Raw genomic sequence first — 26,686 nt, 5'->3', positions numbered from 1 at the left:
AAAAAAAAAAAAGGTAAAGTCCCTTTTAACAATTATTTAAAAATAATATAATAATAATTATAGCAATGCTAACTTTACTGTTTGCTATTGGAAAGGCAGATTTCCCATCTGGTGCTAATAAAATGTCTTGTCAACAACTACTTACCCACTAACCAATCCATGCTGAGTCTCCAATCTTATTCGGAGTTAAAAAGTCATATATAATAGGGCAGGGAGTTTGGGCTAGTGGTAGAGTGCTTGCTTAGCATGCACAAAGACCTGGGTTCAATTCCTTGGTACTACATATATAGAAAAGCCAGAAGTGGATGCTGTGGCTCCAGTGGTAGAGCGCTAGCCTTGAAGAAAGCCCACACCACACCCCATAGTGCTCAGGCCCTGAGTTCAAGCCCCAGGACTGGCAAAAACAAAAAACAAACAAAAAAAAAAACCTGAAACTTCAGCTCAAGTGGTAGAGTGCTACCCTAGAGCAGAAAGAGGCTCAGGGATAGCATCCAGGCCTGAGTTCAAGCTCTACAACTTGGGCGGAGAGGGGAAGAAACAACTTCTTCCCTACCTACCAATATTAGGTAAATACTGTAAATGTCACCATCTCATCAGAACTAGCAGTATAATTAAAAAAAAAAAAGTAGGCTGGGCGCCAATGGCTCGCAAATAACTGTAATCCTTGCTACTCAGGAGACTGAGATCTAAGGATTGTGGTTCAAAGCCAACCCCAGGCACAAAAGTACATGAGACTTATCTCCAATTAACCACCAGAAAACCAGAAGTGGTTCTGTGGTTCAAGTAGTACAGTGCAAACCTTGAGCTGAACAGCTCAGGGACAGGGCCTAGGCCCAGAATTCAAGCCTCCGGACTGACAAAAAAAAAAAAAAAAACAATAGGGCTGGGAGCATGGCTGGTTAAATACCTCACTACCCCATACACAAAAAAGGCCGTGCTGTGGCACAAGTGGTAGAACACTAGCCTTGCGAAAGCCCAGGGACAGTACCCAGGTCCTGAGTTCAAGCTCCAGGACTGGCAAAATAAATATTTACAAAGGGAAGATGATCTTAGAATACAAAAACGACTGTCAGGCATACATATGTGAATTTTAGTTCACTACAGGTTTAAGAGACAAGAACTTTTTTCTATAGCCAGTACTGTTCTCATCTCAAACTGAATATATACAGAAATGAGTTACAAAAATACAAATACCTTACTAAAGATTTGCAGAACTTTAACAGCTTAAGTAGTACTCACTATTTTAGGAAAATAACTAGTTAAAAGCACTTACAAATCTTTAAACTTACTTGATGGAAAGCATGGATCATCAGGGTAAGTTTCTCTATCATATAAGAAAGGATGGTATCGGATAATCCCTTCCACTATACCGTCTCCTTCAACATGAGCCTTGAACTCAAAACTATCAGATGCTGTGTTTATATACAATGTCTGCATGTCATCCTGTATTTCCCTTAAGTTGACAATCTTAGGTGCTTTGCCTTTGTCAAACATAGAAATCTAAAATAAAAATAAAACAAATATAATTAAGTTCTATGGTGACTTTTATTTCAGCTATGACTTAACAAAAAGATAGGAAAAAATTACCTCTTTATATAAGTAATCATTTAGCTTAATGAAATATATATGTGTATATTTATGCATGATCAAATAAGCTGCATCTCATAGGGAAGATACAACAAAGATAAAAAAGGAAAGAAACATAAATCAGAAGTGAAGGGCAAGTCATTAGCAAATTTAATTCAAAGTTTCTAGAAAGTAGGACAACATTAAGTGACAAAAGATAGAGAACTCAAAACAAAAACGTTTTGTACTTCTAAATCTTATTAAGATTTCTATATGCAAAAAAAAACCCTGTGTATTTGTGTAAACACTGCTTTGCAACTTGCTTTGAAGGCATGATGGTTATTTAAAAAAAAAAAAAAAGTAAGTACTTTAACAACAAACAAACAAAAACTAGGGCTAGGCAGAGGCGGCTCTCACCTATAATCCTGGCTACTCAGGATGCTGAGATCTGAGTAAGGATCAGGGTTCGAAGGCAGCCTAGGCATGAAAGTCCCTGAGAATCTTTGAGAAAACTTATTAAGAAGCAAGAAGTAGGCTATGGCTCAAGTAGTAGAGCGTTAGCCATGTGTACAAAGATGTTCTAGGACAGTGCCTAGGCCTTGAGTTCAAACACCACAAGAACAGCCCAGCCTCCCCCCCCAAAAAAAATCTAGGAACCATCTATTTATATATCCAAATAATTAAAGTATTTTCAGAAAAGACAACGAAAAAGATTTTTGATTGCTATTGTAATAAAACTATTATAGAACTATGCCAGAAAATCAGGAAGACATCTAGGTATAGAGAACAAAGAAAGGGTTTATTACCAGCAAGACCCCTTCTCACAAAAAAAACTTGCCAGCTATTGCGTTGGGTGACTTTTTATAATATGTGAAGTTTAGGGTTCTGCTACTTTATATGGTCATGGCTGACCCAAAGAGTGCCACCTCAGGTGACTTAAATGACCAGTAAGGTTTAGCTGGACCTTGATGCCTTATATGGTTATAGCTCAAGCACCAAGGAACTATCCCAGGCAAAGTGGATGGTGCTAATTATTTACTACCTTTACTGAATGGGCTTGGTGCTGCCCAGGGAAAGAACATGCTAAGCTATGAGACAGGGGGCCACTGGGCCCACACCAACAGTTATCATCTAGAGTCACTTGGAACTGGAACATATAGCTAATAATCTGTAATACTATATGATGGATTTTTATCTTACATCAATATCAATATTGTTGAAAGGTCCAACTTCTTTTGAAGTATGTTTTTCATTTCCTTTTGGGCCATGAATATAGTAATGATAAATATGCCTAAAATAAAGAAGATTAAGTTTAGTTCTTTAAATTTACATAAAATTACAGTTTAGATAATCTACCAAAAAATAACTGCTACAATTTGAGAGTATGATGTGCCAAGCTTTGTTTTGCTTTGGTGTATGAGATCAAACCCAGAGCTTTACATTTGCTACACCAGCGCTCTCCAGTTCTAACTTACATATCCAGGAACATCCATTCCATACATATTTAAATACTTTTAGGACCTGAGACTCTTATCTCCAATTAACCTCTTAAAAAAAAGGGAAGTGGGGCTTGGCTCAAGGGTAGGACGGTAGCCTTGAGCTGAAGAGCTCAGTAACAGTGCCCAGGTCAAGTTCAAGCCCATGATCCACCAAAAAAAAAAAAAAACAACTTTAAATTCACTTTTAATCCCAACAATTCTGAAATCCAGGTATGATTGCATCTTACTTTATAAAAACAAAAACCGGGGTAAACAGTGTATATAATTTAAAGTAACAGAATTAGAGTTTAGGGAACAATAAGACTTCAATTCAAGTATTTCTAATTTCAAAGTCCACATATACTCCACTTTCAAGAACACTTTAATAAAGAAAACCCAGAAAGCAAGAGGTCATAATCCTATTTGCTAGTAATATTCTAGAAAGTACATGAACATCTGGGAGCACAATGAATTATATATCTTCAAATAATCTTCTCAATAGGAAAACATCGTTCTAGAATTTTTCTTGTCATAGTTAATTGGTGACAGACGACAAAATTAATAAATTCAATATAAGCCTACTGAAAACCATCATTTCTTCAGAAATTGTTTATTTTGTAAATATAGGTTAAATAATATATTTTGGTGAATTGTTCAAAACAGCTTCTTACTTACTGTTGGATTACATTATTGCAAAATTCCATCATGTAAGTTTCAACCAAAAAAGATAATAGCCGGGCACTGGTGGCTCACACATGTAATTCTACCTACTGAGGAGGCTGAGATCTAAGAATCACAGTTCAAAGCTAGCTAGCCCAGGCACCAAAGTTCATGAGACTCATGTCCCACCAGAGAACCAGAAGTGCTGCTGTGGCTCAAAGTTGTAGAATGCTAGCCAAGCTAGAAAACTCAGGGACAGAACCGAGGTGCAGAGTTCAAGCCCCATAACAGATGGACATACCGACATATATACACATACACATACACACACACACACACACACAAATAGAAGTGCTGGATATCTTAACACCAGCCTGGGCTACTTAATGAGATCTTAAAAAAAAAAAAAGTGCAGAAGAGAAAAAAAAAAAAAAACAGGAAAAAGGAAAGAAAATGTAGATTTAGTATATTAACTCCTCCTTAAAACACCACTGAAGGCCTGGGAGTATGGCTTAGTGGCAGAGGGCATGTCTAGCATGGATGAAGCCCTGAGCTCCATTTCTTAATATATAAACAGAAAAGGCTGGAAGTACTGCAGTGGCTTAAATAATAGAGCACTAGCCTTGAGTAAATAAGACATTCAGGGACTGTGCCCAGACTATAAGTTCAAGCTACAAGACCAGAAAAAAGGTTTCCCACGTCTACTGAATAAATAAATACATGAATGAATGAAATATATAGAGAAGAAACCCAATGTCATAAAATTTCTCAAGAAAAAATCATTCCAGAAAAAAGGTACTCAATTTTTTCTATAAAGACAAAAAATTTTAACTCCATTAATATGTATCTTCCGTGCAAAATACTATGAGTGTACTATTGAGAGAAGTGTGAAAAGATTTTTAAATCAATTTTAGCAAGGTGCCAAAAACTCACATTAGTAATCCTACTCAAAAGACCGCAATCTGATAATCATACTTTGAGGCCAGCCAGGCCAGAAAAGCCTTTAAGACTTTTATCTCCAATTAACCACCAAAAAGCCAGCAGTTATTCAAGAACAAAATGCTAGCCTTGAACAAAAAGCTCAGGGATAGTGCCCACTCCCTGATTTCAAATCCCAAGACCAGGCCATATATATATATATTTTTTTTTTTTTTCTATTTGTTTGCGTTGACATATGTATTACAAGACCGAGTGTTTCAGACTAACAAAAACTGAGGAAACAATCAAATAAATGCTATGTGTCTAATCAACATAAAGAGAACATAGTAAATATTCTGATTTGGTCTAATGAGATATATAGCTAACCTAGAAAAATTGCCTAAATACTCAGTAATTTCTTCTCAGTATTACCAGTATGTCATAATCACATTTATTATTTTTATTTCAATGGGCTGGATGTATTCAGTTGATGAATGTATTTGAGATTTTACATGTAGCAGCTACTGTTATAGATTATGACTGAACTTAAAATACATTACAAGGGTTAGGGTTGTGGCTCAAGTAGGGATCCACCTGCCTAGAAAATTGTTTATTTTGGGGGGGGAGGGGGCAAGGGGGTAATGGGGCTTGAACTTGGCCTGGGCACTGTCACTGAGCTCTTCAGTTCAAGCCCCATTTCCCATTTTCTACAGATTAACTGGAGATAAGAGTCTAAGGTCTTTTTGTGTCTGGGCTGGCTTTGAACTTTGATCCTCAGATCTCAGACTCCTGAGTAGCTAGGATTACAGGCATGAGCCACCGCATGCCCAGCCTGTCTAGAAAGTTTTAAGCACTAAGTTTAAACCCGAGTACCCTGGAAAAGGTATTATACCGGGAAGACATAAGAAAAAAATATAGCATGAAAGATTGACAGATGCCACAAAAAAGCAGAGAAAACCAGTGACATGGAAGTAAAAGCTAAAGTTGACAAATGACAAATTCATTCTTAATTTTACAATAGGTGTCAAAAATACCGTGCCTCTTAATGCTCAGGATACTTTGATTATTTTTACTTTTAAAATGAGTGAACAAAGAACTACATTAACACTAACAGCAACACTAGATTCTAGACTGAAGGAAACCGGATGAAAAGAATAGCCGAGAGGCCTTGATGCATCTGTAATAAGTTTGTCTTAAAAAAGGTGAATGGCAACATTATTTGAGCTCAGTATACTTACGCTAATTGTCGTGTCCAAAGATGGAAATAATTTTTCAAGTACTGTATGTGCTCTGGTTGTACCCCTGTGATGACCACAGCAGTAAAACTATCTTTTTCCTTCTCCTCTACAATAAGATTATGTAGAAATCTCTCCTCATCGCTTGTAATATGAACAGAATCACATGGCTACAAAGTGAATACAAATACATCTTAAATTACACTAGTAATTTTTAAATTGTCGAGTTACTTTAATCATACTAGTAGCCTTATATAAATTTTAATATGATTCATTTGGATAGATTTCAAAATAATCTACAAAAAAAATGTTGGGAAAAATTGGCCTAAATGTAATATATTAGGTGAGCCTTTGACAACACTTTAAGGCCAAGGGAACTTTCTTTAACCTAGACAAAAATGGTATACATATAGACATGCTTTTGAAATAGAGTGCAGCTATGAAAATAAAACAATGAAGCTTCACTGTCTAAATGGTAGCTATGGTTGAAGCTTTCAGTTTTCTTTCCTAGACTGGTTATTCAAGGGAAGATAGATATCTTCTCTTCTTTCTCTCTCCAGGTACAGAAAACAAAGATGGGAATCACTATTAGTATTCTTGGCAATTTTCTAATAAAACGTCCTTTTTTTTTAAATTAGGACTTTAGGAGCAAAGCCTAGTGGTAGAGTGCTTGCCTGGAATGCACAAAGCCCTGGATGCTACTCCCTCGGTACTACATACACACAAAAAACCAGAAGTGGCGCGGTGGCTCAAGTGGCAGAGCACTAGCCTTGAGCCAAGAACAGTGCCTCCCAGGCCCTGAGTTCAAGCCCAAGACTGCCAAAACAAACTCCCCCCACAAAAAAAAAAAAAAAATTATGACTTTAAAGGGATTAAAGGACTCAATATCAAAATTGGGTAACAGAAACCTGGTCTGTAAATGGGAGCTTTGTTTTTAGTTCTATTAAGGTTATAATTACTACATTGGTCTTTCTAGTCTCAGTCAGTTGCACTACTGAAGAAATGAACAGTTGAGGATTATACTATAATGTCCATTGTCAGGAATTAAACTGAAACCAGTGGAAAATGCCACCATTCCCAATGATGTACCAAATTAAAATTATCAAATTAATAGTATCAATGTAGGGCCTGGAATGTGGCCTAGCAGTACAGTGCTTGCTTAACATGTACAAAGCTCTGGGTTAGATTCCTCCATACCACACACACAGAAAAAGCCAGAAGTAGTTCTGTGACTCAAGTGGTAGAGTGCTAGCCTTGAGCAAAAGAAGCTCAGAGACAGTGTTCCGGCCCAAGTTCAAGCCCCAGGACTGGCAAAAAAAAAAAAAAGTATCAATGTAAAACTTAAAAATTACATATTGAAAGAATAATGCACAAGGCAGCCAATGATGATATCTTAAGGATATCACTAAAGGAAAAGTTAAAAATCCTACAAAAACCAAAGACAGGACTCCTAAGCCATTTAAAAAGTTAGTACATTTGGCCTTTGAGGATAATGACAGGCCAATTATTCGCTGAAAAGCAAGGTCAATACTGGCTGTAATTTCTCTCAAAAGGACAATCTCCTGGAAGAACCTGTGGCAACTTTAAACAGCCAACTGATTCCAGTAGACTTAAAGAAGAAATGCTATAAATGTGGAAATCCAAAGCATGGAAGGCCAAATGCTTTAAGGGGCTGCGGGGGAGGGAGGATTGGCCTAGTGGTAGAGTGCTTACCTAACATGCACAAAGATCTGGGTTCGATTCCTCAGTACCACATACATAGAAAAAAAAATGGAAGTGGTGCTGAGGCTCAAGTGGTAGAGCTCTAGCCTTGAGAAAGTCCAAGGACAGTGATGAGGTCCTGAACTCAAGCACAGGACTGGCAAAAAAAAGAAAAAGAAAAAAGAAAAAGAAAGAGTCCAGGATATACAAAAATATGTTTCTGCTACCATGAGGGAAACACAAAACACTTGGAAAAAGGACTGTTCTAGTGGGGGGTTGGGGGGAAATGGGAGGGATCCACTTCAGAAATGGCAGTGCCTGAGAATTTAATTAAAGATGCCATAGAGTTCCCACTATTTGAGCCACAACCAGTCCACTCCCAGTATCTTATAAGAAACCCTGAGTATTTCCTGGTATGGCTAAAGAGATTCATATTAACAGACGTTGCCTAGTTTTATCTTAACTGACTTCCTTGAATCTTTCTAAATGGAGCTGTATAGGAAACAGTGCTGACAAATTTTGCAGTATGAAAAGATTCAATATGTTGGGCAACAGTGGCTCACGCCTATCCTAGCTAATCAGGAGGCTGAGATCAGAGGATCCTGGTTCAAAGCCAGCCCAGGCACGAAAGTCCGTGAGACTCTTACCTCCAATTAACCACCAGAAAACCAAAGCTGTAGCCTTAAACTAAAGATCTAGAGATAGCACCCAGGCGGTAGAGTGATTGTCTAGAATGCAAGAAGACCAGGGTTCCATTCCTTGGTACCACATATACAGAAAAGCCTGAAGTGGTACTGTGGCTCATGTGGTAGAGTGCTAGCCTTCAGGAAAGCCTAAGGACAATGCTCGGGCCCTGAGTTCAATCCCCGGGCCCTGAGTTCAATCCCCAAGACTGGGAGGAAAAAAGGTTTGTTTTCTTTTTAGCCAAATGCTCCAATTCCATTCCTGAGCAAAGATATTCTAATTACTATAAGAACAAGTTAAGAGTTTTGTAAACTGTCATGCAGAAAGATTGAGATTTTCTTTTCATTAAAATAAGACTACTAAAATCACATAATTTTCTTAGAAAAGGTTTCGTGTAAATTCAAAAATTTTGTAAAAAGCAAATTAAACAAAAAATGGGATAACAAAGAAGGATCTCATACAACTGATCTCTCTTGATGGACACCTATGCATGCTGTAATCCTAACTACTCTGGAAGCTCAGATCTGATGACTAAAGTTTACAGATAGAATGGGCAGAAAAATTTGAGAGACTATTTCTAACTAACCAACCAAAAAGGTAAGTTCAAGTCCCAGAATGGAAGAAGGTCTTTTTAAGTAGGAAATATATAGGGAGTTATGAGGATATGTTTTTTAGAAAGAACAGATAAGTGAAGACAAAATAGTTTTAGACAAAGAAAAAAATCTGCAGACTAAGATTTGTCCTAACTGCTATAAAGTGGAAAAAAATGAACAAGACAAACTAGAAAATTCATCAAGTAGAATACATTAGTAGGTCTCAAATATAACATAAATTGAAGTTTTAAAGAATTATGATTAATGTGGCTATGATTTGAAATCATCAAAAAAAATTAAGGATCAAGATACAATGCATGATGTTACAATCCAATTCTGTACTAAAATATTTTACTCTGTAACTTGCAAAAACTAGTAACCCTAGCGACTAAGGAGGCTGAGATCTGAGGATCACAGTTCAAGGCCAGCCCAAAGCCAGCCTGGGCACTAAAGTCTATGGGACTCTTATCTCCAATTAACCTCTAGAAAACCAGAAATAGGGCTGTGGCTCAATGATAGGGTGGTAGCCTTGAGCTGAAGAGCTCAGGGACCCTGCCCAGGCCTAGAGTTCAAGCTCCACAATCAACAAAAGAAAAAGATAAAACGTGTTTTTGCTAATTTTATCGGGCCTTTCAACTTAGAAAATGAGTTCACTTAAATATGTTTATATAAAGTCTTTAAAGTGATTGTAATTTATTGTTCTGCTAAAATATAAATCTTTGATCTGTTAGTCCTTGAAATCTACTCTACCCAACCAAAGCTTTTAAAACATGAAAAGTGATAAGCTTTTAAAACATGAAAAGTGTGACATCTGTGTAACTAAGATGCTAATTACTGCTAGATCCTATGTATATTCAATGTACTTATGTTCTCCAAATAAATGAGTCTTCTAAAATGCCTGGCTTAGAACAAGACAGTTAACATAAGTTGTGTTCATGTATTCCCAGTTGTAAGGACAGCTTTGAAAGTGCTGGGATAATGCTGTTAATCATAATTATAGAAAAATTGTGCATGCTTTGGAAAGAACAAGACTTCTGACAACTGTTAAAACTAGTTTTTCTTTATCTTGAACTACAGCTATTCCAGTTTGGTCATCTACAGCCTGGATGTTTAAGCATTTATTATCAAACTCACTAAAAAATACCTCTAGAGCTGGGCATGGTGGCTCATACCTGTAATCCTAGCTACTCAGGGGGCTGAGATTTGAGGATCTCCATTCAAAGTCAGTTTGGGCATTAAAGTTCCAGAGACTCTCATCTCCAAATAACCACCAGAAAACTCAAAGTGGTGCTGTGGTTCAAGGGGTAGGGCGGTAGCTTTAAGCGCTCAGGGACAGCATTATTGAGCCAGACACTGGTGGCTCATGCCTGTAATCCTAGCTACACAGGAGGCTGAGACGTGAAGACTGAGATTCGAAGCTAGCCTAGACAGAGAAGTCTGTGAAACTCTTACCACTAATGAACTACTCAGAAAAAGCCCAACATGGCACAGTGGCTCAAGTGGTATAATGCTATTCTTGAGCACAAAGAGATTCAGGGAGAGGGGCCCCAAAATCAACCACCAGGATAGGCAAAACAAAAAAATTCAACCACACATGGCAGTACATGCCTATATAATCCAGCACTGAGAAGTTGAGGCAGAAAGACTACAACTTCAAGTCTAGGATAGGCTAATAAAAGATCATGTCTCATTTCACAAAAAAAAAAAAACAATAATATCATCTTATTAATAAATTGGAAAATGTTTTGCTTGGCTGGGAGTTCGACCTAGTGGTAGAGCTTGCCTAGCATGCACAAAGACCAGGGGTGGATTCCTCCGTACTGCATACATGGGGGGGAAAAAAGCCGTAAGTGGTGCTGTGGCTCAAGTGGTAGAGCTCTAGTCTTGAGAAAGTCCAAGGACAGTGCTCAGGCCCTGAGCTCAAGGACTACCAAAAAAAAAAAAAAAAAAGTTCTGCTTTATTAGCTAGTCAAAAGAATAAATTTACAGTTGTAAGTTTTAATAAAATGTATTATACCTTTCTGTTTCTAATATATCCACTATATATCGCCTCCTTATTTTTTTCTTTTGTCTCAAAATCTTCTTTGGAGAGTACAAGTTCATGAACATCTTGAGAATCTGCAGGTTTGCTTATCATCTGCCAAGTATTAAGAAAAGTACTTTAGAAACTGTTAGTAGTTAGAAACTGCTCAATCTCAAAATTTTGTGATCAATTTTTACTCACAAGAAATAGTGTTACTTACTCTGGCTGATTGTCCAACAAAGAAAACAGCTTGTTTGCCACCAACACCAAAATAGGAAATATCACTATTTAAACTACGTGGCACTGGTACTGGACGAACATATCCAGAATGATCACTGAAATAAAACATTCCATTAATGCAGTAACTGTAAATAATCTGCTTAAGTACCAAAAGAATCTGACCAACAAGCCAGCTTAACTCAAAACATGTAAAATAATTAAAGAGACAAGTCAAAAAATCTAATCCAGTGGTTCTCATACCCCAAAGAACCCAGATCAGGTACTATCATTTTCCTCTGGAAACATTTAAGAAATGAGAAAACCAAGCTCCAAATTCTCAGGTTCCCATACAGGACTTTTGGGGTTTTTAAAATCCTTGGGCTGGGAATGCAGTTTAGTGGGAGAGTACTTGCCTAGCATGCATTAAGCCCTGAGTTGATTCCTCAGTCCCCCAGAATAACAATAAAAGCAGAAGTGGCACCGTGGCTCAAGTGGTAGAGTAATAGCCTTGAGCACAGAGAGCCTAGGCCCGGAGTTCAAGCCCCATGACCAGGAAAAAGAAAATTCTTTTATGAAGGACTTGTATCAAAAGGATATTGACATAAAATATATTTTGGGTCAGGCATTTGTGGCTCACACGTACAATCCCAGCTACTCAGGAGGCTAAGATTTGAAGAAAAGTTCAAAGTAGCCCAGGCAGTTGAGTCAGAAAACCTTCAGAAAACTGGAAGTAGAGCTAGCGTGGTAGCTCAGATCTATAATCCTAGCTACTCAGGAAGCTGAAATCTCAGGATTAAGCTTTAAAGCAAACCCAGGCACAAAAGGGCCTGGGACTCTTATCTACAATTAACATCTAGAAAAGGGGAAGTGGGGCTTTGGCACAAGGATAGGGTGGTAGCCTTGAGCTGAAGAGCTCAGGGACAGCACCCAGGCTGAGTTTAAGCTCCATGACCCCTCCTCCCACCCAAAAGAAAACCTCGACGTAGAACCGTGGTTTTTAAGTTGGAGAGTGCTAGCCTTGCCTTCAGCAAAAAAGCTCAGAACCACCACCCAGGTAATTGAGTTCAGGCCCCAGGCCTGGCACAGAAAAAAAAAAAAGGGGGGGGAAAAAAAGACTGTGGGTCAGATCTTTTCCTATTAGAGTTCCACTACCATTACAAGAATTTAGATACTTACCTTGTTTGTTTTTGTTTTCTGGTCATGGAGCTTAAACTCAGGGCTGGGGCACTGTCCCTGAGCTGTTTCACTCAGGACTAGGTCTATCACATGAGTTACAGCTCCATTTCTGGGTTTTTGGTAGTTAAGTGGAGATAAAGAATCTCACTGGTTTCAATCCAATTTGGGCAGGAAAGTCTGTATCTTTGGATCTCAGCCTCTAAAGCAGCTAGGATTACAGGTATGAGCCATCCACACAGGCTAAATATTTATCTTTCAGTGTATTTTATTTACCCTTGACATTTTTTTTTGTGTATTTAGGGGGGGTGGGTGTCATGGGGCTTGAACTGGGCCTGGGCATTGTCCCTGAGCTCTTCAGCTCAAAGCTACTTCCCTACTCTTGAGCCAAGCCCCACTTACCGCTTCCTAGAGGTTAAATGAAGGTTAGAGTTTCTGGTCCTTTTGTACCCAGGCTGGCTTTACACCTCGAAAACCTGGATCCTCAGATCTTAGCCTCCTGAGTAGCTAGTATTACAGGCATGAGCCAATTTCCCTGGACATTCTTATTCAGGACATTTTGAATAAGCTTATTATGAAGCAAAACTAGGTTGTATTCATAAATTATCATAAATGTTTTGAAAAAACAGGGTACAAAAATATAGAAATACAGAAATCCAAAGAAAAACATGTACTCCCAGATATTTTGCTACTAACATGAAGTGATTTCTAAAGCTTATTTTAAAATTATTCCATTAGTCTAAATCACTTTTATCCCACTTAGGAAGAAATGTGGAGGAAGTTCTAAGGTATTTAGCATATTAATGTAACCCACTCTAATTCAGGAAATGCAAAAACAACTGCTCAATAAAACACATTATCATATAAAGCACAATAGTATATAAGTATTGATCACAAAAATTCTATAATAAAACCTAAATATGGTTAGATCTAAATCCTTCAATACATTGCATGTAGCTAAAGGCCTATTAAAGAGCCATCTTTAAACACAGATACCCATTTAAAAAATGTAAAATTTTGGTGGAAGTTTGGCCTAGTGGTAGAGTGCTTGTCTAGCATGTATGAAGACCTGGATTCAATTCCTCGGTACCACGTGTGTATGTGTGTGTGTGTGTGTATGTATATATATATATATATAAATAAAAGCCCAAAGTGGTGATGTGGATCAAGTGGTAGAACTTGAGAAAACCCAAGGACAGTACTCATGCCCTGTACCCAAGCCCAGAACTGGCAAAAAAAAAAAAAAAAAAGTAAAATTTTCTGACCTTTCAAAGTCACCTTGCCTTGTAAATTTTGACAACCTATACACCGCCCAGTTGTTAAGCTGTTTAGAGGTCATTCCTCTTCCATTGTCAATCACTGCCACTGCAGGTTTTCCTTGGGTCTCATCAAAAAGCTATAGAGAAAAAAAAGTTCAAAGACAAGAACAATCAACTAATATACAAAGATACATATGATTCATATATTGCTGGTAGAAGTAAAAATTAATACAACTTCCTCAGAGATACTTCAGCCATATCTACCAAAATCCTTTAAATATTTTCTTTTTTTTTTTTTTTTTTTGGGGGGGGGGGGGTCATGGGACTAGACTCTGGGCCTGGGCACTGTCCCTGAGCTCTTCAGCTCTTCCACTTTCAGCAACAGCACCACTTCTGGTTTTCTAATGGTTAATTGGAGAAGAGTCTCACAGACTTTTATGCCTGGGTTGGCTTTGAACTGGGATCCTCAGACCTCAGCCGCTTGAGTAGGTAGGATTACAGGCATGAAACACCAGCACGGGACTCTTAAATTTCTTCACGTCTCCTTAACTAAGAAAATTCATTTTGCCAGGTGCTGTGGCTCATGCCTGTAATCCTAGCCATTCAGGAAGCTGAGGTCTGAGGATCAAGGTTCAAAGCCAGCCTGGGCACAAAAGGACCTGAGACACTTATCTCCAATTAACCTCTAGAAAACGGGAAGTGCAGATTGTCTCAGAGGTAGGACCATTGCCTTGAGCTGAGGAGCTCAGGGACAGCGCCCAGGCCCAGTTCAAGCCCCATGACCCACAAAAAAAGAAAAGAAAATTCACTTTGCAAAATTCAACTTAAAGGAGATAATCCAAAGACATGTTCAAAAACATGTAAACATGTAACTCATCATTTCTGCATTGTTCCTAATGGCAAAATATAGGGGATAAATCTATGTTCAACAACACAAGGCAAATTATATAACTTACACTACAGCAAACAAAACATTCTGCAGTAATAGAATAATGTATTGCAGACGAGTCATGTCAGATGTTTACAACATACTGCTAGGAAAGTAGGAGATTCTCTTTTAAAGTGCATTCTACATGTACATATACATATGCATAGAAAACAAGACCAATGAAAAAAAATCATAAAACTTGGTAAAGACGTCAAATTAGAATTCCTACCCTTGGTGTATCTTTCATTTCTTTTTCTCTAATTTTTAACTATTCTTAGAAAAATTTAAATTTCTTCATGCATTTTCTTACCAATTTAATCTGTATTCTTCGAACACCAACATTACGAGAAGTAGCAGACAATGAATTGTCAATTAATTCCGCAAATGCAAATGCTAAAAGAAATTGAGAAAACATTAACTTTTCCTCCCTAAATATATCACAGAATGGTTCAAAGTAGAACAAATGCCAACTATCACCAGCATAAAAAAAAAACCTTCAATTGGTACTTGGATGTACTATACAGCATGTGTCAGCCAGCCATAATTCCTTTCTTAAGTTTATAATCTAAGAAAGACACACAGGCATAACAAACAGAAGACTATAATCATAACCTGAAATAGCCTATGAATTGCATCAAATACAAAGAAAAAACAACGACTGGGCTGGAGTTTGGCCTAATAGTAGAGTGACTGCCTAGCAAGCATGAAGACCTGGATTCAATTCCTGGGAAACAGACAAAAACATGAGAACGAGTTTCAATGTGTGAGAAGTAAAATACCTACTACCTGACAGATGTAACTATAACATCTCTGTACATTACCCAGACAACAAAAATAAATGGGAAGGAATGGGACATGTTATTAGATTAGGCTAAAGGCAATATTTTCCCAAAATTTGTATTAATGGAATACTTACGCAATGGATTTTGCCCTTCACTTGCATAATATTCATACATGCCACTTTTAACAAGTGTGTCATAGTGAGGTAGAAAGTCAATTCGTTCTTTTGTAGCTGCTGGTAATAACTGATTGACTGACTGTAATAGGTATAAAGTGACTCCATCTTTAACAGTGTCATCTGTAATCAGAATTAAAATCTTAAATACTAAAATGACAAACTCAATAAAATAATTCTGAATACCAATTTATATCTGAATATCTTTTAACAATGATACATGCAAACTGCCAAACACTGTTATCTATAAATTCTAGTTGTATTTTACTAAGGATATCATTGGAACAGGCATTAAAAATTTCCACTTATATGAAACAATTTTTGTTTTATTTATTTTATTAAAGAATTTATTAACACTGATTTTTACATCATATTTCAAATGACAAGTTTAACAAACAAGTGTTCAAGAATGAAACAATTATTGCCGGGAGTTTGGCCTAGTGGTAGAGTGCTTGCCTTGCATGCCCAAAGACCCAGGTTCGATTCCTTGGTACCACATACATAGAAAAAAGCTGGAAGTGGTGCTGAGGCTCAAGTGGTAGAGCTCTAGCCTTCAGAAAGTCCAACGACAGTGCTCAGGCCCTGAGCTGAAGCCCAGGACTGGCAAAAAAAGAAAACAAAACAAAACAAACAAAAGAATGAAACAATTCTTAATATGTTAAACTATCAAAGGGAATCAGATGAAAATCTGCCTGGGTGTGGTAGGAACCTGAATGGAGAAAACTAGTTACATTTTAAGAGAAAGAATCAACCTGAATATGGTGGTATATTCTTGTAATTCTAACACTAGGGAGGCTGAAACCAGAGAACTGTGAATAAGGATTGGTCCTAGGCTACATAACAAGATCCATGAATCACTAAGGGAAAAAATAGGTATCAGGTCTCACAAGCTTTTATATGGCTATAAAAAGATAATGGAAAAATTCAAGTTGGCTAAGAAAAATTTTTGAAACAAAATTCTCTGGCACAGTTTCACCTTCTATAGCCCTAAATGTGCTCAAAAAATAATACCTAAGAAAGATAACATAAGGATAGATATTACCTCACTAGCATACATAGCCAGTTTCCTCTTATAAAACCAAATAAACAAAATCATCAACAATTTCAAATACATATCTAAGTACTGAAATAGTATTATATCATATTAAATATAAAAGAATGAGCTTAATAATGTAATTTACTTACCAAAATTATCATGAGTAATTTCTTTCCTACTTGTAGTTGTAATAACAAATTTTTCTTCAGTTGAAATGCCAATTGTCTAGTCAAAATAAAGAGAAATAAAATGAATGTCTCTAAAAAGGAAAAGTGCAAATATGCAAAAATTCAAGTAAGCAAGGATGTGAAAATGCTGATAGTCTAATATTATGATCTTTCAACAAATATTATATTTACTTGCCTAGAAAATACACAAGTCAATACTTTCTCTAATTCTGCTTCTGCAAAACTGACAAGCATAAACCACATAAATACGTTGGTTAACAAGACTGCTTTCCTGTAACTATTTAGCACCTAGAACCCTAGTAATTAAGGGAGACATTTAAAAAAAGTCTTAACACCAGCAACACCTAGACAAAGGCATGGTATTTAAAGCCATTCAAATAATCCATTGTTTGAAGAAAAGTTAACACCATTTTAAAAAAGATTAGCTATTAAAACAGTTATTTTATAGCAGCAAGGTAAAAAAACCACTACAGCATCAAAGATATTAAGCAACAGCTACGCCACCCAAGATATTAAGGATGTTTTGTACTACTACTACACATTTCCAAAAAGTAACTTCAAAATATTAAAGCAGGCTGGGAATGTGGTTTAGTGGTAGAATGTTTGCACAGCATGAGTGAAACCCTGGGTTTAATTCCTTAGTACCACATATCAGAAATAGCCTAAAGTAGCCAGGAGTGTAGCCTTGTGGTAGAGTGCTCACCTAGCATGCACAAAGCTCTGGGTTCAATTCCTTGGTACCACATACACAGAAAAGGCCCGATGTGGCACTGGGGCTCAAGAGGCAGAGTGCTAGCTTTGAGCAAAAAGTCCAAGAACAGTGCAGGGCCCTGACTTCAAGTCTCAGGACTGGTGAAAGAAAGAAAGAGAGGGAGGGGGAGGGAGGGAGAAGGGAGGAAAAGAAAAGGGAAGGGGGGAGAGGGGGAGGCAGGAGAGAGGGGGAGGGGGAGAGAAGGGGAGAGAGAAGGAGAGAGAAGGGGAGAGAGGGAAGGAGAGGGAGGGAGAGGGAGAGGAAGAGAGAGGAGGAGAGGGGGAGAGAGGGGAAGAAGAAGAGAGGGAGGGGGAGGGAGGGGGAGGGAGGGGGAGGGAAGGGGAGAGGGGGAGGACGAACAAGACAGACAGAAAGAGCCTGAAGTGGCACTGTGTCTCAAGTAGTAGAGTGCTAACCTTGAGCAAAAGAAGCTCAGGAACAGTGCCCAAGCCCAGAGTTCAAACCCAGCATACTATAATTTCAAGGAAATATTCCAACAAGAAACAAACAGACTTCAGTAATCAAAAGGGTAAAAATCAGCAGGGCTCTCTTAGTTCTTATCTACAATCCTAGATACTTGGGACAATAGGATTGAGAAGATTGAGATTAAAGGCCAGCCGAGGCAGAAAAGTTCTTGAAACTGCCCCCATTTCTCCACAATGAAAAGCTGGGCTTGTAGCTGTAGAACTTGTTATCCTAGCTACAAAGAAGTAGACAGTGCCTACCCTCAACACTCAAGTACAGAACAAGACTCAAAAATAATCAGTATAATCAGGACTTAAGGCACAGTTCAACAGTAAGAAAAACCTGCCTAACTCAAAGACTATAGTTCAAACCCTGCTACTGCTCAAGGCTAACACTCTACCAGATGAGTCACAGCTCCACTTCTGGATTCTCTGGTAGTTCATTGAAAATAAAGAGTCTTGGGCAGGGGAGTTTGGCCTAGTGGTAGAGTGCTTGCCTAGCATGCACAAAGACCCAGGTTCGATTCCTTGATACCATACGTAGAAAAATGCTAGAAGTGGTGCTGAGGCTCAAGTGGTAGAGCTCTGGCCTTGAGAAAGTCCAAGGACATTGCTCAGGCTCTGAGCTCAAGCCCAGGACTGGCAAAAAATTTTTCTGTATGAGCTGGCTTCAAGCCATGATCCTCACCTTCCTGGAATAGCTAAGATTATAACATGTGGGCCACCAGCAGGACACCAGGAAAAAAAAATAAACGGAATCAGAATTTCACCATCAGATGGACCATCAAATAATTTAATTATGAAGATATTTCGGCTTAAGCATCCAGAATTCAATGGTAACACTAAGAATAAGTGATCATTCATATATAATGGGCCTTATAATGTGATATGAAGTATCACCTACAAAGTATTCTTTGATTTTCAACCCAAAGAGATTGAGCCTAACTCTAATAAAAGCTTTTAAGCTGTTGAGGAGCTTAGCACAGACTAACCCAGAATGTGAAATATTTAAAAACAGGGGAAAAAAATCTGATTTGAAATCTATAGGAGTATTAGACTGAAAGAGGAAGTTTCTCCACTACTTTAAAGTTAAATTAAGAATCATAAAAAGAAAAAAAGCTCAAATGAGGACCCTGTTGAATCCTTTTTAACACAAAATATAAAGACATTTTTTGGGGGGGTGGGGGGCGGGAGGAGGCAGTCCTGGGGCTTGAATTCAGGACCTACAAACTCTTCTGGAGCTCTCTCAAGGCTGCACTCTACCACTTGAGCCACAGTAGCACTTCCAGCTTTTGGCTTTTTCTGTGTATGTGGTACCAAGAACTCAAACCTAGGGCTCTGTGCAAGCACTTTACCACTAGGCCACACTCCCAGCTTCTAAAGACATTTTTAAATGAGAAATTTGTATATATACTAAAACATACCTATATATTGAAAATGCTCAAGCTGGGCACTGATGGTACACACCTCGCAATTCTAGCTACCTGTACTCAGCTACTCAGGAGGCTGAGATCTAAGGATCTTGGCTACAAACCAGCCCAGGAAGAAAGTATTAAGATTTTTGTTTTCAATCCTTGTGAATTCTTATAACTAATTAACCACCAAAAAAAAAAAAAAGCCAGAAGTGGAGCTGTGGCTCAAGTTGTAGAGCACTAGCCTTGATGAAAAATGCATGACAGAGACAGTGCCCAAGCCTCGAATTCAAGCCCCAGAACTGGCCAAAAAGAAAAAAGCAGCTCAATTTGGACAATGGGCTGACAGTATAGCTCAAGGGATAGTTCCTGCCTTAAAAAGGTAAGAAAATGGGGCCATGAATATATCTTAGTGGTAGAGCACTTACCTAGCATGCAAAAGTTCTGGGTTCAATTCCTCAGTAAAACATACATATAAAAGCCAGAGGTGATGCTATGGCTCAAGTAGTAGAGTCCAGCCTTGAGCAAAAATTCTCAAGGACAGTTCCCAGACCCTGCATTCAACAGGACTGCCCCCCCCCAAAAAAAAAACCTTAATTTGAGGCAAAGAGGTACAACAGAAAGAACATACTGATTTTCAATATTAGATTTTCACTATCTAATTTAGATGAGTTAGTATCTCCTAGAGTGAATTTCTAGTTCTGAAATAAGAGATTAATAGTACTTAAAGAGAGTTAGTTACTTAGAAAAGGAAAGTATGTTTCTAGAGGAAGAGTGAATTAGCATTTTAAAAATATGTTATCAAGGGCCGGGAGTTTGGCCTAGTGGTAGAGTGCTTGCCTAGCATGCACAAAGAGCAGGGTTGGATTCCTCAGTACCACATACATACAAAAAACCTGGAAGTGGTGCTGAGGCTTATGTGGTAGAGCTCTAGCCTTGAGAAAGTCCAAGGACAGTGCTCAGGCCCTGAGTTTAATTAAGCTCAGGACTGGCAAAAAAAAAAAAAAAAGTTATTACCATAGGGATGACACTTTAAAAATGTTACCATAGAGATGACACTGCGCAAAAAGAAATGTACTCATTATCAGATTTATGAAATGGTGAACAAGGGGCCAGGAGTTTGGCCTAGTGGTTAAAGTGCTTGCCTAGCATGCACGAAGACCCAGGTTCGATTCCTTGGTACCACACACATAGAAAAAAGCCGGAAGCAGTGCTGAGGCTCAAGTGGTAGAGCTCTAGCCTTGAGAAAGTCCAAGGACAGTGCTCAGGCCCTGAGCGCAAGCCCAGGACTGGCAAAAAAAAAAAAAAAGAAAAAGAAAAGAAAGAAAGAAATGGTGAACAATTTTTATACTACCTTTAAAATGACAATAAAAAATTTATCATTAGCATTGTGGTAGTATCATCTGTAATCCCAGCACCTGGAATCTGGAGACAGGATCCTAAATCCCAGGCCAGTCTGGAATAGCGGGAAACAGACAGGCACAAACATACAAATGTCCACATGCAGGTAGACAGATGGATGTCACACACAGAGGTGCACCCATGTAAGCCTGTAATCTCAGCACTCTGGAAGATGAGACAAGGGAGCTAGAAGTTTAAAGCTAGACTGGGTTGCACAGGAAGACCCCATTTCAAAAAGAAAATAACACAGAAATAAACAAAGGATGAATTAATTGAGCAGTGGTACTCACTAGACACTACGTTGAAAATTTATATAACTTGTGAGTGGGGATGGGAGGGAAAAACAGTGAGGGAGGGGGTGATACTATCCAAAAAAAAAAAAAAATGTATTTACCTGACTTATGTAACTGTAATCCCTTTTTATGTCACCTTTATAATAACAATACAAATAAATGAAAACCAAAGAGAGAAGATAGACACTGGTGGCTCAGGCAGCTGAGATCTGAGGATCCCAGATCAAAGCCAGCCCAAGCAGGAAAATCTGTGAGACTCAGCTCCAATTAACTACCAGAAAACAGGAAGTCATGCTGTGGCTCAAAGGGGTAGAGCAACAAACAGCCTTGAGCTGTTCAAGCCCCATGACTGACAAAAAAAATAAAACAAAGGAAGAAAATATATAAAACTTGTGCCTTTTGGCTAAGATCAAGTGTTAAAATAGGTATCATTAAGTGTGCAGTGGCTCACGCTTGTAATTCTACTCAGGAGGCTGAGATCTGAGGATCAATGTTCAAAGCCAACCCGGCTACTAAAGAACCCGAGACCCTTATCTCCAATTAACGTTTAGAAAATGGGAAGTGGGGCTTGGCTCAAGGGTAGGGAGGTAGCCTTGAGCTGAAGAGCTGAAGGACAGCACCCAGGCCAAGTTCAAGCCCCATAACTTCCCCGCCCCCAAAAAAGGGCATTATTAGAAGTGAAGGCGTAGGGCTGAGAGCATAGCCTAGTTGTAGACTGCTTGCCTAGCAGGCATGAAGCCCTGGGTTCAATTCTTGGGTACCATACACAGAGGGGGGAAAAAAAAGAGCTGGAAGTGGTGCTGTGGCTCAAGTGGTAGAGTACTAGCCTTAAGAAAGCCCAAGGACAGTGCCCAGGCCCTGAGTTCAAGGCCCCCAGGACTGGCAAAAAATACCCAACAACAAAATGAAAGTGTGGCTCAAGTGTAAGAGTGCCAACTTTGAATGCAAGCCTTGTTACTAGAGTGCACAGACACACACAATAGGTATCATCAGGAGCTTTAAAAAAAATGTTCCTTAGCTCATGCCTATAATCCTAGCTACTCAGGAGGCCGAGATCCTCAGATTTCAGGACAAGCACTAAAAATAAATGACACATACATTCGAAAATGTCTCCTATAGGAGGTATATTAAGGGAGGGAAGAAGGGTGAACAAATGCAATCATACTAGTAAGTATACACTATGTGGGAAATAAGCTATGTAACTTGTAAGAAGAGGAAGAAAATGGGGGAAAGCATAAGGGATAACATTGTAATGTACTCATTACTTGACTTATGAAATGGTAATCCTAATAACAAAAATAAAATTGTATTTCAAAAAATGTTTCACAGGGCAGCTGTACGCATGTTCTTCCATACTTAGCTGATTTTGCTTTGCAAAATAATGAACCTTCCCGATACTGAAATTGCTAATGTGCATACCCACTCCACAATAGAATAATGTATGTGACAGAATGAAGTTCAGAATTGTTACTGATTCATTGTATCATTGGAGCTATTGTTTGTATTATTGTTGTTGATTTAAAGCTTAATTATTGCTTTGTTTTTCTTATAAGAATGCCATCAGTGAGCATGCTTTTCTGTTTTTCAAGCAAGGGCATTCAGATGAAAGTAAAAAAATAAGTCTTCACTCTCAAAAAAAAAGTTTACCATACCACTAAATATTAGTTATGAAAATGTCAATTCTTATGTAAATAGTGGTAACCAGCCAGATGCCAGTTGCTCACAACTGTAATTAGCTGAGGATTGTGGTTTGAAACAGGCAGGTGCAGGAAAGTCTGTGAGACTCTCATCTCCAACTGAACATCAGAAAACTGGAAGTGGCACTGTGGCTCAAAAAGTGGTAGAGTATTAGCCTTGAGCACGACAGAATCAGGCCCTGAGTTCAAGTCAAATGATCAAAAAAAAAAAAAAAGTGGTAACAAACCTGCTCAGCTCTCATATTTACTATGAAAGCCTGCATTAGACACATGGAGTGCAGGTGATGTAGCTGAGAGGTTGAGCACTTAAAATACCTGGTTAGACACTGGCACTGACACATATAAGCATATACACAAAAAGACAGCTTCAGCAGAATGGGTGAGAATGCTGAAAAGGTTGTGACATTGAGTAAGACATATTGTATTCATAAACTACATTGTTAAATGGCAACTCTTTTATGCAACTACTTAAAGATAATTTTAAAAATTAAAAAGGGCTGGGATCGTAGCCTAGTGGTAGTGTTCATCTAGTGTGCACAAAGCCCTTGGGTTCGATTCCTCAGTAGCACATACACAGAAAAAGCTGGAAGTGGCATTATGGATCAAATGGCAGAGCAATAGCCTTGAGAAAACTCAAGGACAATGCTCATGCCCTGAGTTCAAGTACCAGGACTGGAAAAAAAAATTAAAAAGACACCTTAGGCAATATTAAGTTTTAAAAGGTGAATATAAAACATTATAGTGAGTGGGCGCAGTGGCTCACTCTTGTAGTCCTAGCTACTCAAGAGGCTGAGATCTGAGGATTGTGGTTCAAAGCCACTGAAGGTTCAATTCTCACTGAAGAATGTGAGATTCTTATCTCCAATAAATCACTAGAAAAAGGGAAGTGAGGCTGTGGCTCAGGGGTAGGGTGGTAGCCTTGAGCTGAAGGGCTCAGGGACAGCACCCAGGCCCAGAGTTTAAACCCCATGACCCACAAAAAATAAATTAAATAAAACATTATAGTGATTTTCTCTAAAAGAGTAAATAAAGTTTAGCAGTTGACAAAAAAATGATATAGTAAAAAAAAGGTTACTTTTTTTCTCTGGTTTCCTATTTTAATATACCAGTATTTCTCCAAGAGAAACAATAAACCTGGCTGACCATAAGGGTATGTACCTGTGATACCAGCTACTATGGGAGCCATAAGTAGGAGATCCCAGGCCATCTAGGGCAAGTTTCATGAGACCTTATTTCAAAAATTACAGCAAAAAGGCTAAAGAGGATTGCTAAAGTATTAGCCTGCTACGCCCCTATTCCAATAGCAATACTGCCTAAAAATAGTAATGTCTACTGAGTGTGATGGTACACACCTGTAATCCCAACACTTGGGAGGCTCGGGCAGAAAAATCGTACATTTGTGGCCAGCCAGGGCTGCATAGTAAGAGCTGGTCTTTAAAAAAAAAAAAAAAAAAAAAAAGCAGCAAGAAAAAGGAGGGAAGAAAGTCTACTTTGGAACCTACTAGGATCATATACCCAGGAATATTATAACTTTACAGGTTTTTGTCCTTCATTTGTATATTCTAATCCGGCCGTTCAAAATATGCCAAAATAGCATAAAAAGAGCTATTAAAAAAACAAAGTCCGGGCCGGGAGTTTGGCTTAGTGGTAGAGTGCTTGCCTAGCATGCACGAAGACCCGGGTTCGATTCCTTGGTACCACATACAGAGAAAAAAGCCGGAAATGGTGCTGAGGCTCAAGTGATTAAGAGTTCTAGCCTTGAGAAAGTCCAAGGACAGTGCTCAGGCCCTGAGCTCAAGCCCAGGACCGGCAAAAAAAAAAAAAAAAAAAAAAAAAAAAAAACAAAGTCCTTGTTCCCAAGTCATTTTTATTCTATGGATCTTAATTTTAATTATTTCAGAAACTATACAGTTATGTACTTCAGCCATTTCTGAACCTATCGACTTACTAAGGCAAAACACTCCTAGGAAGTTCTTTTTCTGTGGAAGCTAAATGCTATCTGTAGCTGAAAAAGGGCCTCGTGTGGCTCGTTTGGAATGTGACGACATTCTTTTAAAAAAATCTCCTAGCTTGGGCTGGGAGTTTGGCCTAGTGGTTAAAGTGCTTGCCTGGCATGCACAAAGACCCGGGTTCGATTCCTTGGTACCACATATATAGAAAAAGCCAGAAGTGGTGCTGAGGCTCAAGTGGTAGAGCTCTAGCCTTGAGAAAGTCCAAGGACAGTGCTCAGGCCCTGAGCTCAAGCCCAGGACTGGCAAAAAAAAAAAAAAAGTCTCGTAGCTTTACAAAACACTTTTCGCTTTAAAGCAGGTTTTCCTACAGTCATTCTTTCTTTCCTAAGCAAGCTAAAGCAAAAGCGGATGTGTTTATTTGGACAGCGACAGTAGTTCCACAATTCCCAAGTGCTCAAGGTTCAGAAAACCAGAAGAGCTTCACCTGCGAATCTTAACTTGACCAAGGTGGGCTGGGCTGTAGCTCCGTGGCAAAGCACTGGCCTAAAAAAAAACAACAACAACAACAAAAAAAAAACCCAACGCCCTAGGTTCGATCCCCGGGACCAAAAAAGAAAAGCAAAAAAACAGAAGTCCACCCTAACTTGAACAAGTGAAGGATTCGATTCGGTGCAGAAGTACCCTGCCCCACCCCCACCCCCGAAAAAACAAAAAAAAACAAAAAAAATCTCCTAGACAAGATAAACCTGGGGGAAATAACTACAGATAGTCAAGTGGCCGGGGGTGAAGATTTACTAGGCATTTCACTTCGGACCAGACCAACACAAAACTCACAACAGAGCCGTCCAGTACAAACTCTCTGCCCCCCACTCCGCCCCTCCGCGCCCCCAGGGCCCCCCGGCAGCCAGACAGCCCGCGGGCTCAGGAAGGGGCGGGGCTCTGCACTCGCCATCCTCGGCCCCAGCAGCCCCGAGGCCTCCAGCCATCCGCTCTCTGGAGCCTGACGGGCAGCTCCGAGAGCAGCCAAGGCCTCGCTCCCCAGACCCGGTGACAGGTTTATGGCCTCGGTGACCCGCCCGAGTTTCTCGGCCCCAGCCCACCCCCGCGCCTCAAAATGCACCCGCGCATCCCGACCTCGCCCCGCCGCGTACCTGACACACGGAGGCGCGGAAGCTCGCGAAGTCCGCGTGCTCCACCACCCGTAACTCGCGGTCCCCGAGCTCCGACTTTTTCTCCCGCCGGTCAAACAAATAGACGGTTCTGCAGCCGTCTCCTCCGCGGTCCTCCCGAGCCTCCGCCGCCGGCCCGTTGGCGCCCTCCGCTGCCATATTGGAGGAAAGGGGGAGAAAAAAAGACGCCGACGCGGCCGCCCGCCGCCGACGCCGCCGCGCTGAGGACCGACGCACGGGCTCGACGCTGGGCCTAAGGCCTAAGGCCTCCGGGCGGCTCGAGGCCTCGGCCTCAGACGCCGCCACTCTTCCTGGGCGACCGGGGTTGTAGGGCGCGAGTATCACCCGGGAACCGATTCAGGCGCGCTTCGGGCCGAGCAACACGTCACTTCCGCGGGCCACTGTTTGCCGCGAGCCGCTGTTCCCGCGGAGGGAAAGGGGCGCGTGGCGCAATCCTCACTGGGCCGCGGCCTGCGTCGCCACCCACGAGAGCCTCGCCACGAGACGCGCAAACGGAGCAGCCACCGACGCTCGCACCACTCGCGCAGGAAGAAGAGGGGGCGGAGCTCGTCCAGACGCGTGGTTAGGGGCGGGGCTTCGGGCCCGGGCGTCACGTCCACGCAGGACGTTCAGACTCCGGCCCGAAGCCCCGCCCCCTCCGCACTCCTCCTGGTTAGAGCGCCTCTGGCCGGCATGGCCCTTCCTGGGACGCAGCCAAGTCTCTGAGGTCACCGCCGTGTGGTCGCAGCGGGCCCCCCACCCCCATCCCGAGCTCCCGGGCGTCTCCGGCGTCCGCACCTCTCCACAGCACGGAGTCATGTTGCTGTAAATTGTGGAAGAATGACACCTACGCGGTAGTTAGTACAACCAAAGCCGATGTCCATAAAATGCATAAAGCGCGGGGCACTTTCAGGGGAGAAGTCCTTTGTCA

General features: G+C 40.0%; 1 protein-coding gene across 4 annotated transcripts in view; it reads right to left on the bottom strand.

The window, feature by feature from the left end:
* Positions 1 to 26,208, bottom strand: part of Smchd1 (structural maintenance of chromosomes flexible hinge domain containing 1) — a 146,563-nt gene extending 120,355 nt beyond the window's left edge. For 2 of the 4 annotated variants that reach the window (XR_016538836.1, XM_090353378.1), the window contains exons 1-10: positions 25,738 to 26,201; positions 16,578 to 16,653; positions 15,354 to 15,515; positions 14,748 to 14,830; positions 13,516 to 13,646; positions 11,079 to 11,193; positions 10,853 to 10,972; positions 5,861 to 6,027; positions 2,767 to 2,857; positions 1,290 to 1,500 (exon numbers count right to left, since the gene is read on the bottom strand). Coding sequence is in view for 3 of the 4 variants with exons in the window: in XM_090353378.1 (XP_090209504.1) it covers positions 1,290 to 1,500; positions 2,767 to 2,857; positions 5,861 to 6,027; positions 10,853 to 10,972; positions 11,079 to 11,193; positions 13,516 to 13,646; positions 14,748 to 14,830; positions 15,354 to 15,515; positions 16,578 to 16,653; positions 25,738 to 25,914 (1,333 nt within the window). In the remaining variant the exon portion in view is untranslated. Of the gene's footprint in view, positions 1 to 1,289; positions 1,501 to 2,766; positions 2,858 to 5,860; positions 6,028 to 10,852; positions 10,973 to 11,078; positions 11,194 to 13,515; positions 13,647 to 14,747; positions 14,831 to 15,353; positions 15,516 to 16,577; positions 16,654 to 25,737 lie in introns of all 4 variants that reach the window. The other 2 variants (XM_090353379.1, XM_090353377.1) reach the window with 2 other exon arrangements.
* Between the last annotated feature and the right edge of the window lie 478 nt (positions 26,209 to 26,686).

The sequence above is a fragment of the Megascapheus bottae genome, chromosome 19 (assembly GCF_031878675.1).
Source record: "Megascapheus bottae isolate mThoBot1 chromosome 19, mThoBot2.hap1, whole genome shotgun sequence".
NCBI classification, from domain to species: Eukaryota; Metazoa; Chordata; class Mammalia; order Rodentia; family Geomyidae; genus Megascapheus; species Megascapheus bottae.
Note: the sequence above shows the minus strand (reverse complement) of the source record. Positions and strands in the feature narration are given on the sequence as shown.